Source organism: Acinonyx jubatus, chromosome E4 (genome assembly GCF_027475565.1).
Source record: "Acinonyx jubatus isolate Ajub_Pintada_27869175 chromosome E4, VMU_Ajub_asm_v1.0, whole genome shotgun sequence".
Taxonomy (NCBI): Eukaryota; Metazoa; Chordata; class Mammalia; order Carnivora; family Felidae; genus Acinonyx; species Acinonyx jubatus.
In genome coordinates this window covers 48869020-48882133 of record NC_069395.1, presented here as the reverse complement: position 1 = coordinate 48882133, position 13114 = coordinate 48869020, and the positions used below count along the sequence as shown (strand labels likewise).

Below are 13114 nucleotides of genomic sequence, written 5' to 3'. Positions count from 1 at the left end.
ATGTGAAAATGTGTTAAAAAGCTGCTGATAAACAGCTGCACAGAGGCAGAAATAGTGGCTCCCATCACATTTGCAAGCTTTATTGGCTTTCAAACATGGCATGAGAAGCGAAGCTTTGCCTGCATGTATAAACTGGGTAATTTGCTGTAATACTCCACTTTATTGGTAGACGTTTTGCCATATCATGTCTCCCCAACCACAGTTTCAGGACCCTTCTGATTTACACAGCTCTGTTAACTGCCTCTTTCTTAGACAGAACTGTCATACCGACCAGCATAGTTGTTTTAACATTCCAATTTATCAATAAAACGGAAGATTGACTGGCTTCCATGCATTGCACAATTTCTAATAACAGAATTTCTATTCACTCGAAGAGCATTTGATTAAGGAATTAGATGCAAGTTATATATAAATCAGTGCGGGCTTTGAGTCAGCTGAGGCCACGGAAAGTGCATTTCTTGGGCGGGAGGAGTAAAATTTTGTCCCAGCCCAGAAGCAGACCACGAGTTAGCAAAGAGGCTCGTCTGAAATGCTACAGCCAGAGTGGATTTTCCTTTCTCACCACGCTGCTCCCCAAGGCCGGGGCTAAAGCTCCAGTTTGCCTTACCTGGGGATGTCTCTGTCCTGTATTTCTCTAGCTACACTTCCCGCTGGAGGAGAAGTCCCCAGTCAAGCTGACTTCCAATTACCTCCTTTCTCCCCCCACCCCTCCCCTTTCACATGACCGATGGATGGCCTCTTCAGGTGCCTCCTGAATGCACCCATAACAGGGGACGGCCACACGGAGCTCGCTGAATTGATTTCCACCGTGTCCCCATTTGGGCCGGGCCCATACAGGTGATTTCCATCACTGACCTCCCCTCAGCCTCCCCCATCCCACAGAGGAATTTCAGTCTGTTGGGGCACCTTCTCTTCTGGATAAATATTACACCGCCAGCTGGCAGATGCTCTTTTCCTTCTGGGTTGGGGACTATGTATTTGTGTCATTTTTATATTGTGTTTGTTTTCTTGGCAAATGGCTTAATTCCCATTATTGGGTGGCATGGTGGGGAGAGGAAGGATATAACTCTAGGGGCGTGTTCTGCTTGATAAAAGGCAGATAATAAAAAGGTGGCTTTTTTTTTTTTAACGCACAGAGTGCCAAACTATATAATTTAACTAAACACGAAGAGCCTTGGATCCTGCAATTATCCAAGCAATATCCAAACAGTGCTTAGAAAAGGGTGACTTAGAAAGGGGATTTTTTTCTTAGGGTGCCTGGATGGCTCAGTCAGTTAAGCGTCCGACTTCGGCTCAGGGCATGATCTCACAGTCCATGAATTTGAGCCCCGCGTCAGACTCTGTGCTGACAGCTGGGAGCCTGCTTTGGATTCTGTGTCTCCCTCTCTCTCTGCCCCTCCCCTGCTTGTGCTCTCTCTCTGTCTCAAAAATAAATAAAAACATTAAAATAAATTTTAAAGAAGTGGGATTTTCTTTTTTAGAAGAATTTCGATGATTCGCTTGGCACATTCATCTCCTTTCCCCTAGCTCCCCTGGACCCCGTCTGCACCCCCGGAAGAGTGCAAAAACAGGCTCTAGGGCAGAGTGTCCCCCCCACCCCATCTAGAAAATGGGAACACTTCCTGGCAATGCCAAGAGTAGGGAACCTTAGAATTGCAGATACGGGAGGCTTAAGTTAAAGCCCGGGGTATGAAATCTGACCTAATTAAGACACTGCTGGGGCAAAGCATTGCAACAGCAATTATACCGGCTGTAAAGGGGTGAAGTACCTTTTAAAGCCAAGACATTCTTCTGCCAAAATTTGGCACCCCTGAGGGTCAAATGAAGAGTCGTAAATGCAGGACATCCCTTCCCTTGACCTCAAACGGGGGCACCTTTCTTCCATCAGCTGCCACAGAGGCTGCCTGCGTGGGGGGTCTCTGCAAGGGGCCCCGGGCTCCTCCTTCCAAACATCTATCATCTCTCCTGTAGACAGTTTCCCAAAAGCTGCGGCGATCCTCTCATTTGGCCTCCCTTACAAAGCCATTCATTCATTCACAGATTTTTTTTTCACATGTATTATATACCAAGACCTGTCCCAGCTTCTAAAGATGCAGAAATGGATCAAATTCTAACAATAAGATGACCCCATATGGCAACCTCTAGGTCAGACATAATTTGTGGGCATTTCCTTACAAACAGTTCTGAGGTTCTCGTGATGAGAAACGATTCATTCAGGTCTATTTTGAATTTTGAGCCTGGATTAGGTACCGGCATTGTGCAAGGTGCTGGACATACAAAGATGGGTAAGTTACATCACCCTGTCCCTGAAAAGTCACAAGTCTAACGTTCAAAACAGACATATGCATAAATACTCAAGATAATGAGTAATATTCCTCAGCTGCACATGGGAAACAGAAGAACAGAGTTTTACCCTGGCTGAGACAGCACTGGAAGGCTGGGAACGAGGGTCAGTGGTCCTGTTTGGGTTTGCAGAACAGGTGCAACCACCTTAAACTAGGTGAACGAGAGGTAAGAGCCTCGGCTCTGGGGCCAGAGTACATAGGTGCAAATCCCAGCTCCTCCACTTATTGTGTGATATTGAGGAAGTTACTAAACTCTCTGTGCCTTTATTTCCTCTTCTGGGCAGTGAGATTAATAAATCCACCTCGATGAGTTGTTTTAAAGATTAAAGAAGAGGCACTTACCACAATGCTTCCCAGCTCCATCACTGACTGTGCGATGTTATGCAAATTACTTGAACTCCGTGCTCAGTTTCTTCAGAATACCCACTTCATTGTTAAGAGAATGTAATGACAGGGGCGCCAGGGTGGCTCAGTCGGTGGAGCTTCCGACTTCGGCTCAGGTCATGATCTCACAGCTTGTGTGTTCGAGCCCCGCGTCAGGCTCTGTGCTAACAGCTCGGAGCCTGGAGCCTGCTTCGGATTCTGTGCCTCCCTCTCTCTCTGCCCCACCCCACTCGCATTCTGTCTCTGTCTCTCTCAAAAATAAATAAACATTAAAAAATTAAAAAAAAAAGAATTTAATGGCAAACACATGTAAACTTACACTCTTGTATCAATACCTAGCACAAAATATTATTATTATTATTACCAATGCTTTTATTACTAGACACACACACTCAGGGTGCCTGGGTGGCTCAGTCTGTTGAGCTACTGACTCTTGATTTCTGCTCAGGTCATGATCCCAGGGTGGGGATTGAGCCTGCTTGGGATTCTCTCTCTCTTTTTCCCTCTTCCCCTCCCCCCTCATGCATGCTCTCTCTCTTTAAAGAAAACAAAACAAACAAAAAACAAAAACAAAAACAAAACCCACACCCTCATTGCAACAATAAAAAGCTTTGCATTTTAAATTGTGTTTTCATATTCAAAGGAAAAGCTCATCAGCCTGAAAATCAGAACTTTAACTAAGGGGATTTGGGAAAATTGATTAACCTCTCTGGGCCATGGTCTTTTCATGGATAAAGTTACCCCCTCCAGAACCTTCCCAACCACCTCCTTCCAGGTAGGCAGAACCAGAGTGCAATACATCAATAGCACCTGGGACAACTCTGTGCACTCTGAGAGCTAGCACGTCACTTTCATTTCTCTATCCCATGGAAGGTCCTAAAAAATGTTTGTTGAATGAGTGGATCCAAGTTTTTGACTGACAAGTTTGGGGACACTGAGAAATTCAATTAACTTACTACAGGTCACCAGTTCAGCTACTGGGGTGGGAACCTAGAATGAAAATCTTTTTTTTTTTAATTTTTTTTAATGTTTATTTTTGAGACAGGGAGAGACAGCATGAACAGGGGAGGGTCAGAGAGAGAGGGAGACACAGAATCTGAAACAGGCTCCAGGCTCTGATCTGTCAGCACAGAGCCTGACGCGGGGCTCGAACACTCGGACCACGAGATCATGACCTGAGCCGAAGTCGGATGCTTAACCGACTGAGCCACCCAGGCGCCCCTGAAAATCTTCTTAATCTTCTTCCCTGAGACTACAAAATCAGCCTCTACAGGGTGTTAAATTGGGAGTGATTGTTTTCTTTGCAAATAATTCTTTATTTTAGGCGCCTCACATCCACTGCTTTTAAATTGCAAACTACTCTAGTGCATTTAAAAACCGATTTAGCAAGTGTCAATGTATCTCAGGTTGTCGGCACTGTGCCTGTTAGACAAGCTCCTTCAATTGGATCCTGACTCAAGATATTAACTGATGTGCGTTATTGGGATGGCTAACACCATCTGTGGCGGGCGGGGTGGGGGCAGTTGTGACTGTCTGCAAAGAGAAGAAGCTGAAAACTAACATGAAGTCATGACTATGGGGCTTCGATTTGTTCCTTAATTCAAGGGTATTTATTTAACTATCCCAAAAGTGGCAATAAAATCTTGAAGCCCAAAACTCAAAATGATTTCTGCTCCAGGACAATGAGATCTCCTTGGGACCCTACATCATGATTGTAGAACGCAAGGACAGTGGAAAATCAAAACAAAAAACACTTGGTGATCATCTTTTACACTCCAAAATGGGCCCCTGGTACGCAGAGACAAGTTTTCAAAGTCAAGACCTTTGATTTCCAAGAACCCGGTGTGCAGGAACGCAAGAAAGTAGCTAAACTTTCCTAGCCAAGTGTTCGGAGTTATTGACATATGATCTGTTACATCCTGTTCTAGTACGTGAGACTCCATGGATATCTACATAGTGTCAGCCACTTGGATGACGCTTAATGAAGAGGCTTCTAAGTAATCCTCTCTTGAGAGTAAGCAGTAATTGTGAAGAAGAGGAAATGTAAGGCAGAGGTGGAACTTAGGTGAAGAGATACACTCAGAAGCCATCTTCACGCGATGGCCGCCCCATGTGTGCACACACACAAAATCACACACAGGCCCCACCTCGCACGCCGCCCTTCAGAAAGCGCCACTGCAATAGTCAGTCTTTTCCTGCCTCAGAATCGTGCAAAGGGCAGGAAGCAACAGGGGATTCTGGGGCAGTCTGGCAGGTCAGAATCAGATTCTCTCTCTTTCAGATGCCATTGCTCCACGGCACTTGTGATCACAGTGCACTGTTACTCTTGTTCCCTCAGACTTCCCGCACACCCACACCTCGATGCCGCTTTAAACTTTGACCAACACATTTACTATTGTATACGTGAGCAGTGAATTTAACTTTGATCTTAGCCTACGAGAGGTGGTGCAATTTGAACATATTACGTATTAGCCCCCAAGTTCTATAAATAGATGAATCCCCTGTATTATTAAGGGGTATCGAGGTACTAAGTTCCTCAAACATGATTTTTAATGTTTATTTATTTATTTTGAGAGAGAAAGCACGAGCGGGGGAGAGGCAGAGAGAGAACCCCAAGCAGGCTCCGAGATGTCAGCACCCAGCCTGATGCAGGGCTCAACCCCATGAACCGTGAGATCATGACCTGAGCCGAAATCAAGAGTCAGGCGCTCAACCGACTGAGCCACCCAGGTGCCCCCGAACACATTTTTAAGTCTAAAAGTTCTTATGTTATGTAGTAAATGCTGTGTCTGTATGTCTGTCTCCCTCACTAGACTAGGAGTATTTTAACGGTCGAGGCTAGCATGCTGGGAACGCAGAACAGTGCCTGAAACATCATTCATTCAATTACTGTTTGATGAGTGAGTGAATGAATGTACGCATGGCCAGGGGCAATGTGGCTTCAAGCCCAGATTCTGAGGGCTGGATTCAGACTACCTGGACTCTAACCCCAGCTCCCTCCTTACGAGCTGTGTGCCTTTGGACAAATCGCTTAATCTCTCTGGAGCTTTCTATAAAATGTTGCATAATCCTGGGCACTTCACGGACTGCATTTCACAGTACCCGATGCAAAGGAAACAGTCAAGAAGTATTATTGCTGTTAGTGAAATTCGGAGTGTCTGGCCATTGTAGCTACCAGGAGACTCCAAACATTTAGGTAGTTTCACCCCCAATTCTAACCAGGAAAACCCCATTTTGTGAGCCTTCATTTCACAAGCTGAGGCAGGATTCCACGGCCTTCCAGAATGCGAAAGAACTCTGGGCACAGGTGGCGGCAAGCAGCTGTTCTCCCATTTCCACTGAGGACCGGCTGAGAGTCTTGAAGAGCCACATGAGTGGTTTGGGTATAAAGTACCAGGAATGACTTCCTAATGTCGAGGGTGTGAAAGTCTGGGCTGCCGAGGAATCCCCCTCTCTTGAGATTCTTTAAAAACTGGATACTTAATCGGCTCTAAGGCGGATCAAGACCGGGACAACGCCTCACGTTCAAGTAACGGGTCAGTCAGGTTATGCTGCCGTTGACCTAGTTCCAGCGAAGAGCTGTTACCCAGAGATGCGTACAGAAAGGACGAAAGCATGGGAAGCAGATTCCTCAACTTAATGAGGTTGTAACAGAACATTTCACTGTGCTGTTAACCCTCATTCAAAATAACTTTACATCTCATAAAGAAACCATTTCTGGAGGACCTGAATGGGCAGTGGCTGATTCAGGCGCTCACGGGGAGCCGGCAGCGTTGGGGACCACGTTTGGCTGCAACCTCAGGTAAGTGGCCAGCACCCTGTGGCGTGCAGATCGTGATCTGTGCAATTTCCAGCTTCAGGTGGCAAACAGAAGAGGCGAACATCACTTCCATTCCACTCTCTGGGAAGGGGTGGGAAGAAATATCAGAGAAACCCCAGAGAGCGCTCAGACCGAAATTACACCCCTATTGTTCTTTTCAAGCCGAAGACTGTTTTGCATATTTCCTCTTGGGAAGATAATATTCCGATTTTTGTGGAGAGGTGGAGGCGGTCTCTTGCCCTTCGTCTTGGTTGCCCAGAGGAAGAGACCAAAGAGAAAAAAAAAAAAAAAGATTTCTAAGGGGGAAGGAAAGCTCGCGGAGGCTTTGATCCTGCACAACCTGAAGCTTGAGTTAAGGCTGACAGGGGAGTAGATGCAGGTGACTGAGGAAGCCTGGCTGGTCTGCAGTTTTATAGGCATGTAAGGGGATTAGACAGAAGGGCTGGAATGGTGATATGTGATAAAGACACTTAAATGGGAATTTAACGGTTTATTCTCTTCCAAATTGCTGAACATTAAGTTTAAATGTTTTCATATAAATATTAAATTGTATGTATATTGCAGGATCGCAAATTTGCACATCACCGCTCAGTTTTTTAAGGAAAACGTAGCATCTTTGTTCCCTGTAAGTATTCTTTGTCCGAGCCTACACCCCATTGAAGAACAGGGGAGGAAACACACTTGCAGGTTGATGTCTCAGGCTCTTCCCTTTGAGATAGTGTCTGTGGGTAAAGCTTTCCCTTAGAGAATTCTGCTTACTCTCTCGCCCCGCCATGGCTCATGGTGACGGGAAGGCAGGCCTGTGGCTGATACAGTGGGCCCTCTGCAGGTGTCTGGCTGGGGCACAGCCGGCCCCTTGTGGCCTTCAGGGACACCGAGCCATCCTTTCCTGCTGGGGTCCACGTGCACCAGGCTGCAGGGCGCTAGAAGCTCTGCCTCAGACCTTGACCGTCCCTGAGGCCAAGCTGTTAGGACTCTCAAGTCATGTGGGACAAGTTGCTAGGCCAGAGCCAGCTTCCCCTCAGACCCTGCAGCCTCTCCCAAGCTACAGATAAGGAAGAGGCCACAAGCCCCACGCTCTCAGGCTCCCCAGCCCTGGAGGCATCTTTTTTTTTTTTTTTAATGCCTTTATTTTGAGAAAGAGACAGTGTGAGTGGGGGGAGGGGCAGAAGGAGAGGGAGACACAGAATCTGAAACAGGCTCAGGCTCTGAGCTGTCAGCACAGAGCCCGACCTGGGGCTCGAACCCACAAACTGCGAGATCATGACCTGAGCTGAAGTTGGACGCTTAACCGACTGAGCCTCGCAGGCGCCCACTAGCAGCAGATTTCTATCACAACCTGCTCTGCTCCCCAAAGCTTCCACCTTCTAAAGAAGGAAACAAATACTTTCCTCTTACAGCTGCACTTGCTTTGTTTCACCAAAACTGGTTTCGGCCAGCTGAAGCTGTAAAAGAATCATGACCTTCAGCAACCTCCCCACCATCACCACGAGTAAAAAGAGCTGATAAACAACCAAGAACTCTGAGTGACCCCGGTTCATCAGACCTCACTGGACCCAGCTGAGGGCTCTTTCCTGCCCAAGGAACAACAGGACTTGTTTTAACCAACCATGTACAGACTAATGGATGCACCTGACTTTGCAGAGCACAAGCTTTCAATCATGAATTAGCAAACATAGCATGACGGCCTCCCTTTCTAGTGCATAAAACCCCCTGACTTACCCTCGGAAAAGTAGTCCCTTGCTGGGTATCCCTCTGCCCAGGAAGTAACTCAGCTCAGTGCTTGCTCTGGTGATGCTTTACTCCTGGCTTTCCATGGATAACGCCAACGGGAGGAGAAAGTGAGCACACCAGCATCTGCTGTCTCTGCCTTCCTCTTCAGCCCTCACTCTCCTCCTCTCAAGAGCTTCTTTTTATGGGGTAGGACTTCCCTTAAGCCCTTGTTCCCAGGGGCACTAAGCCACAGGATCTGGCATTGGTGGCAGATAGGTGCGTGAAGAAAAACTCAGTAATAAGGACACTGAATGAAAAGTAGTTTTAAGTTCCTGTTCCATTACCTATATCATGAATGAAAAACTGACCGTTTAGGGGCATCTGGGTGGCTCAGTCGGTTAAGTGTCCAAGTTCAGCTCAGGTCATGATCTCACGGTTTGTGAGTTCGAGCCCCGTATCGGGCTCTGTGCTGACAGCTCAGAGCCTGGAGCCTGCTTCGGATTCTGTGTCTCCCTCTCTCTGCCCCTTCTCTGTTCGTGCTCTCTCTCCCAAAAATAAACATTAAAAAAATATATTAAAACAAATGACAGTTTAACTTGGTAGGCAACAGGACAGTCTAGATTTTACTTATTATATTGTTTACTAATAATTTTTTAAACCACACTTACAGAGTGCTTGGTTCGTTCCAGGTACTTTTCTTTCTTTTTTTTTTTTTTTTTTTAACGTTTTATTTATTTTTGAGACAGACACAGAGCATGAACAGGGAAGGGGCAGAGAGAGAGGGAGACACAGAATCTGAAACGGGCTCCAGGCTCTGGGCTGCCAGCACAGAGCCCGACGTGGGGCTCGAACTCACGGACCGTGAGATCATGACCGGAGCCGAAGTCGGACGCTTAACCGACTGAGCCACCCAGGCGCCCCTCGGGTACTTTTCTAAGACTTTGGTTCTCATTCTTGCATGTCCCTATGTGGTAGCTACTATCATAATTCTCATCCTCATTTTATAGTTGAGGGAACTGAAGCACCAGTCAGTGAAATAACCTTGCCCAAGTTTACAAGGTTGAGCTGCCTTGAGATCCGAGTCTGGGTCCTGTGAAACTCACACACGACTGCCATTGTACCGCCACTGGGTGTCAGCACACCAGAGTGAAGGAGCAGCAGTCTTTTAGGGGAAGTAAGGAAACAGCATTGACTGAGGGCCTTCTCAGTCTAGAAAACACTTATGCAGACATTTCCTAATTTAATCTGAGAGATGAATAAACTTTTTAGAGAACAGAGTATGCAATATTTAGTTAATGGAGTGACTGATTTGCATCAGAGGCGCTTTTGTCCATATTTTTTCAATTGAAAAAATAACACTAGACTTGGAAGTTAAGAGGCTCAGTCCCCAGATTCTTTGTTAACAAAGGGCTCTTTCCAGCTATACGCACCTTATCACACAATGAAACCATTATTAGAAGCACTTCAGGGATGAATGTGCTCTGGATGCTCTCTCCCTCTGCAAAAATCAGCCAGAGACAAGCATTTGCTATAAAATGATCTGGTTTAATCGCTATCATAACATCAGAACTGTACTGCATTAGAGTACAAAACCTGTATGTACAATTACACATACAAAAAATGTTCTTTGTGAGGAGCAATTTTCAGCAAATCTGACAAACAGCAAGAGTCATTCCTATTTTGGGTTTGAAAAGAGAACTGGAAGCTTCCAAGATGTTCCCCGCCTCCCTCTGGCTCCCGTGACCCTGCGAACATCAATCCGCAGAGGCCCGAGGTAGGAAGGGCGGGGTTAACACTATCAGGCACACGTTCTCTCTCAGGGAAGGGGTGCATTTTTAGGAAACATCCCCCATCATTTATTATACTGATGTTCCATCCATCTGCATCACTAGGTTCAGCGGTTACCATGACAATATGATGCCTATAGCAATCTAACTTGATAGCCAGATGCCAGAATGTGAAAAAATAGGACCAGCTAAGAAAGTGAGAGAAATATAATTAATCTGAAGCACATAAAAATGTGCACAAAACTAGGACCAAGAGGGAAACTGCTGAAATGTCACTGTGGAGGGAATTATGACAGGAAGCAATAATCAAGTTTCAGTATAAAAGCTCTGCTAACTAGAGGCACGAATCGGTCCATAACTAAGACTGAGGAACCAGTCAAAGTTAGTTGCGAATATTGCTCTGAGAGCCTCCCCCAAATAATTTCCTGCCTCAGAGCCTAGTGGGTTCTCACTGATTCCAGCCAAGGGGTTCTTAACCTTGACTTTCCTGAAGATCTGAAGCCACCATCTTGAATCTCCCCCATGGCATTCTGCTCACCTCCGGTCTGCTATTCTACCCGACTACTCTCCATCATTCTGAAGCCAATGTTAAGAGACTGGACTGAGCTGTGTCCTAGAAGACCCTGTCCTCTTGCCTTCTTCGTGACAGGGGAGGCAATAGGCCAGCACAACCCTCTTGGGGACCCCAATATGGCAGAGGGGCTGGAGATCAAGGAAGGAGACCAGCTTGGAATGGGTGTGGTTTTCATCACGGCTGGGTTGGATAGCGGCGCTGGGCTAGGCGATTCGGCCGGTTCAAGCTAGTAGCCATGGAGAGCTGGAAAAGAATAATCGTCACATGAGATTATAGCCCCAAGCAGGACTCCATCCAGGGCTGGCTAGCAGGACTGAGCTAGGGGATCCTGAACACGTGAGCTGTATGTGGCTTCCTTTTGTGATAATCTAATTAGTTACTTTCACCCAATACCTCTTGGATGTGGCAGAAGAAATTCAATTTTATGAAGGGGGGAGGCCAACTCGGCACATTAGAGGATCGGTCTGCCCCAGGTCCCTGAAGAGCAGGAAGTTTAGCTTCTCTCAAAGGTTGCAATGATCCCCTCACCCCCTGGTTGGAGTAATGGTATTTCCATACCACCGGTACCAACACCAATGTGTCTCTCAAAGTCTCAAGACCTGTGAAAGGTCAAGAGTAGTATCACTAATAACGACACTGATTGACCATTTTCTGTGTGCGGTCCTTCACATACATGCTCCCATTTAATCCTCACACCTACCCTGCAAGGTAGCTACTACCAACCCCACTTTATAGATGCAGAAACTGAGGCTTACAGAGGCCAAGTAAGGCATTGCTCAAGAACTCACACATGGTAAGTGGTAAACTAGGATTATAAACCTGGATCACCTTCATCCAAAATTTGTGCTCCTAACCCGTCTCCTTCGGGGCTTCCTTACCTGGGGGACCTGAGATGGGTTGTAGAGAGGAACACCTCCTTTCAAGGGGGGTGGGGGGAGCAGAAGACCAGGGTTGTAGAAAAACTCAGAGGAAACACCCTGTGATGGAAATCAATAGAAAATCCTATCAATCACCATTTCTGATTCCAGAAAATCAAGGGCTTCCCTGCACATCAACTTTGGTCAAGAGATGCAGATAGAAAGGGATTCTTGCGAGAACTCAGGTAATTCAAGCAAACAGCCATCACCCACGTGGGCACAGCCAACCCTGGATGTAATGTCATATTCTCTGAGAGGCCTAAAATACTACAAGAGTGCTCTAACCCAACCACAGGAAATAAAAATGGTTTCCTGGCAATTAGCATGAAATTTGTACCGTGTGCAAGATTTATCAAGAATTTACAGCCCTCATAAAAAAAAAAAAAAAGCAGGGGGTGGGGGAGCACCTGGGTGGCTCAGTCAGTTAACCATCCAACTTCAGCTCAGGTCATGATCTTGTGGTTCGTGGGTTTGAGCCCCGCATTGGGCTCTGTGCTGACCGCTCAGAGCCTGGATCTTGCTTTGGATTCTGTGTCGCCCTCTTTCTCTTCCCCTCCCTTACTCGGGTTCAGCCCCTCTCTCTCTCTCTCTCTCTCTCAAAAATAAACATTAAAAAAAAAAGAATTGTGTACAGCCCTTGCCAAAGACACTAATGAGCTCTGGGGAAGGGAAAGAGGCAGGTCTCTAGATCGCACCTGAGGAAGTTGATATGGGAAGTTGATATTGTGTCCCCTTGAAACTTCGTGTGTTGAAATTCTAACCCTCCCAGTACTTCAGAATGTATTTGGAAGCACTGTCTTTTTTTTTTTTTTTTTAGGTTTATTTGTTTACTTTGAGAGAGACAGAGTCCAAGTGCAGGAGGGGCAGAGAGAGAAAATCCCAAGCAGGCTCCACGTGTCAACACAGAGCCCCCATCAAGGGGCTCAAACCCACAAAACTATGAGATCGTGACCTGAGCTGAAATCAAGAATCAGACGCTTAGCTGACTGAGCTACCCAGGTGCCCCTGAGGTAGTGTCTTTAAAGAGGTGATTAAGGGAGTGCCTGGCTGGCTCAGGTGGTAGATTATCTGACTCTTGATCTTGGGGTTGTGGGTTCAAGCCCCACCATGGGTGTAGAGATTATTTAAAAATAAAACCTTTAAAGGGGACCTGGGTGGCTCATCGGTTAAGCGTCTGACCTCCGTTCAGGTCATGATCTCATGGCTCGCGAGTTCGAGCCTTGCATCAGGCTCTGTGCTGACAGCTCAGAGCCTGGAGCCTGCTTCCGATTCTGTGTCTCCCTCTCTCTCTGCCCCTCCCCCACTCACACTCTGTCTCTCTCTCTCTCAAAAATAAATAAACATTAACTTTTTTTTTTAATAAATAAAACCTTTAAAGGGGCACCTGGGTGGCTCAGTCGGTTAAGTGTCTGCCTTCAGCTCAGGTCATGATCTCACAGTTCATGGGTTCGTGGGTTCGTGGAGCCTGCTAAGGATTCTGTGTGTCTGCCTCGCTCTCTGCCCCTCCCCCACTCATGCTCTGTGTCTGTCTCAAAAATAAAGAAACATTAAAAAAAGTCTAATAAAACCTTTAA

General features: G+C 46.5%; 1 protein-coding gene and 1 long non-coding RNA gene across 7 annotated transcripts in view; both read right to left on the bottom strand.

Moving 5' to 3' along the window:
* LOC128313090 (uncharacterized) overlaps positions 1–8811 on the bottom strand; it is a 43599-nt gene extending 34788 nt beyond the window's left edge. The window contains exon 1 of the long non-coding RNA XR_008293303.1: positions 8272–8811. This is a non-coding gene — a long non-coding RNA (uncharacterized LOC128313090). The remainder of the gene's footprint in view (positions 1–8271) is intronic.
* Positions 8812–9786: 975 nt separating this feature from the next.
* SEC16B (SEC16 homolog B, endoplasmic reticulum export factor) overlaps positions 9787–13114 on the bottom strand; it is a 54884-nt gene continuing 51556 nt past the window's right edge. For all 6 annotated transcript variants that reach the window (XM_053209602.1, XM_053209601.1, XM_053209604.1 and 3 more), the window contains 2 exons: positions 11502–11600; positions 9787–10866 (listed from right to left, as the gene is read on the bottom strand). In XM_053209602.1, coding sequence (XP_053065577.1) covers positions 10798–10866; positions 11502–11600 — 168 coding nt within the window. In that variant the 3' untranslated portion in view covers positions 9787–10797. The remainder of the gene's footprint in view (positions 10867–11501; positions 11601–13114) is intronic.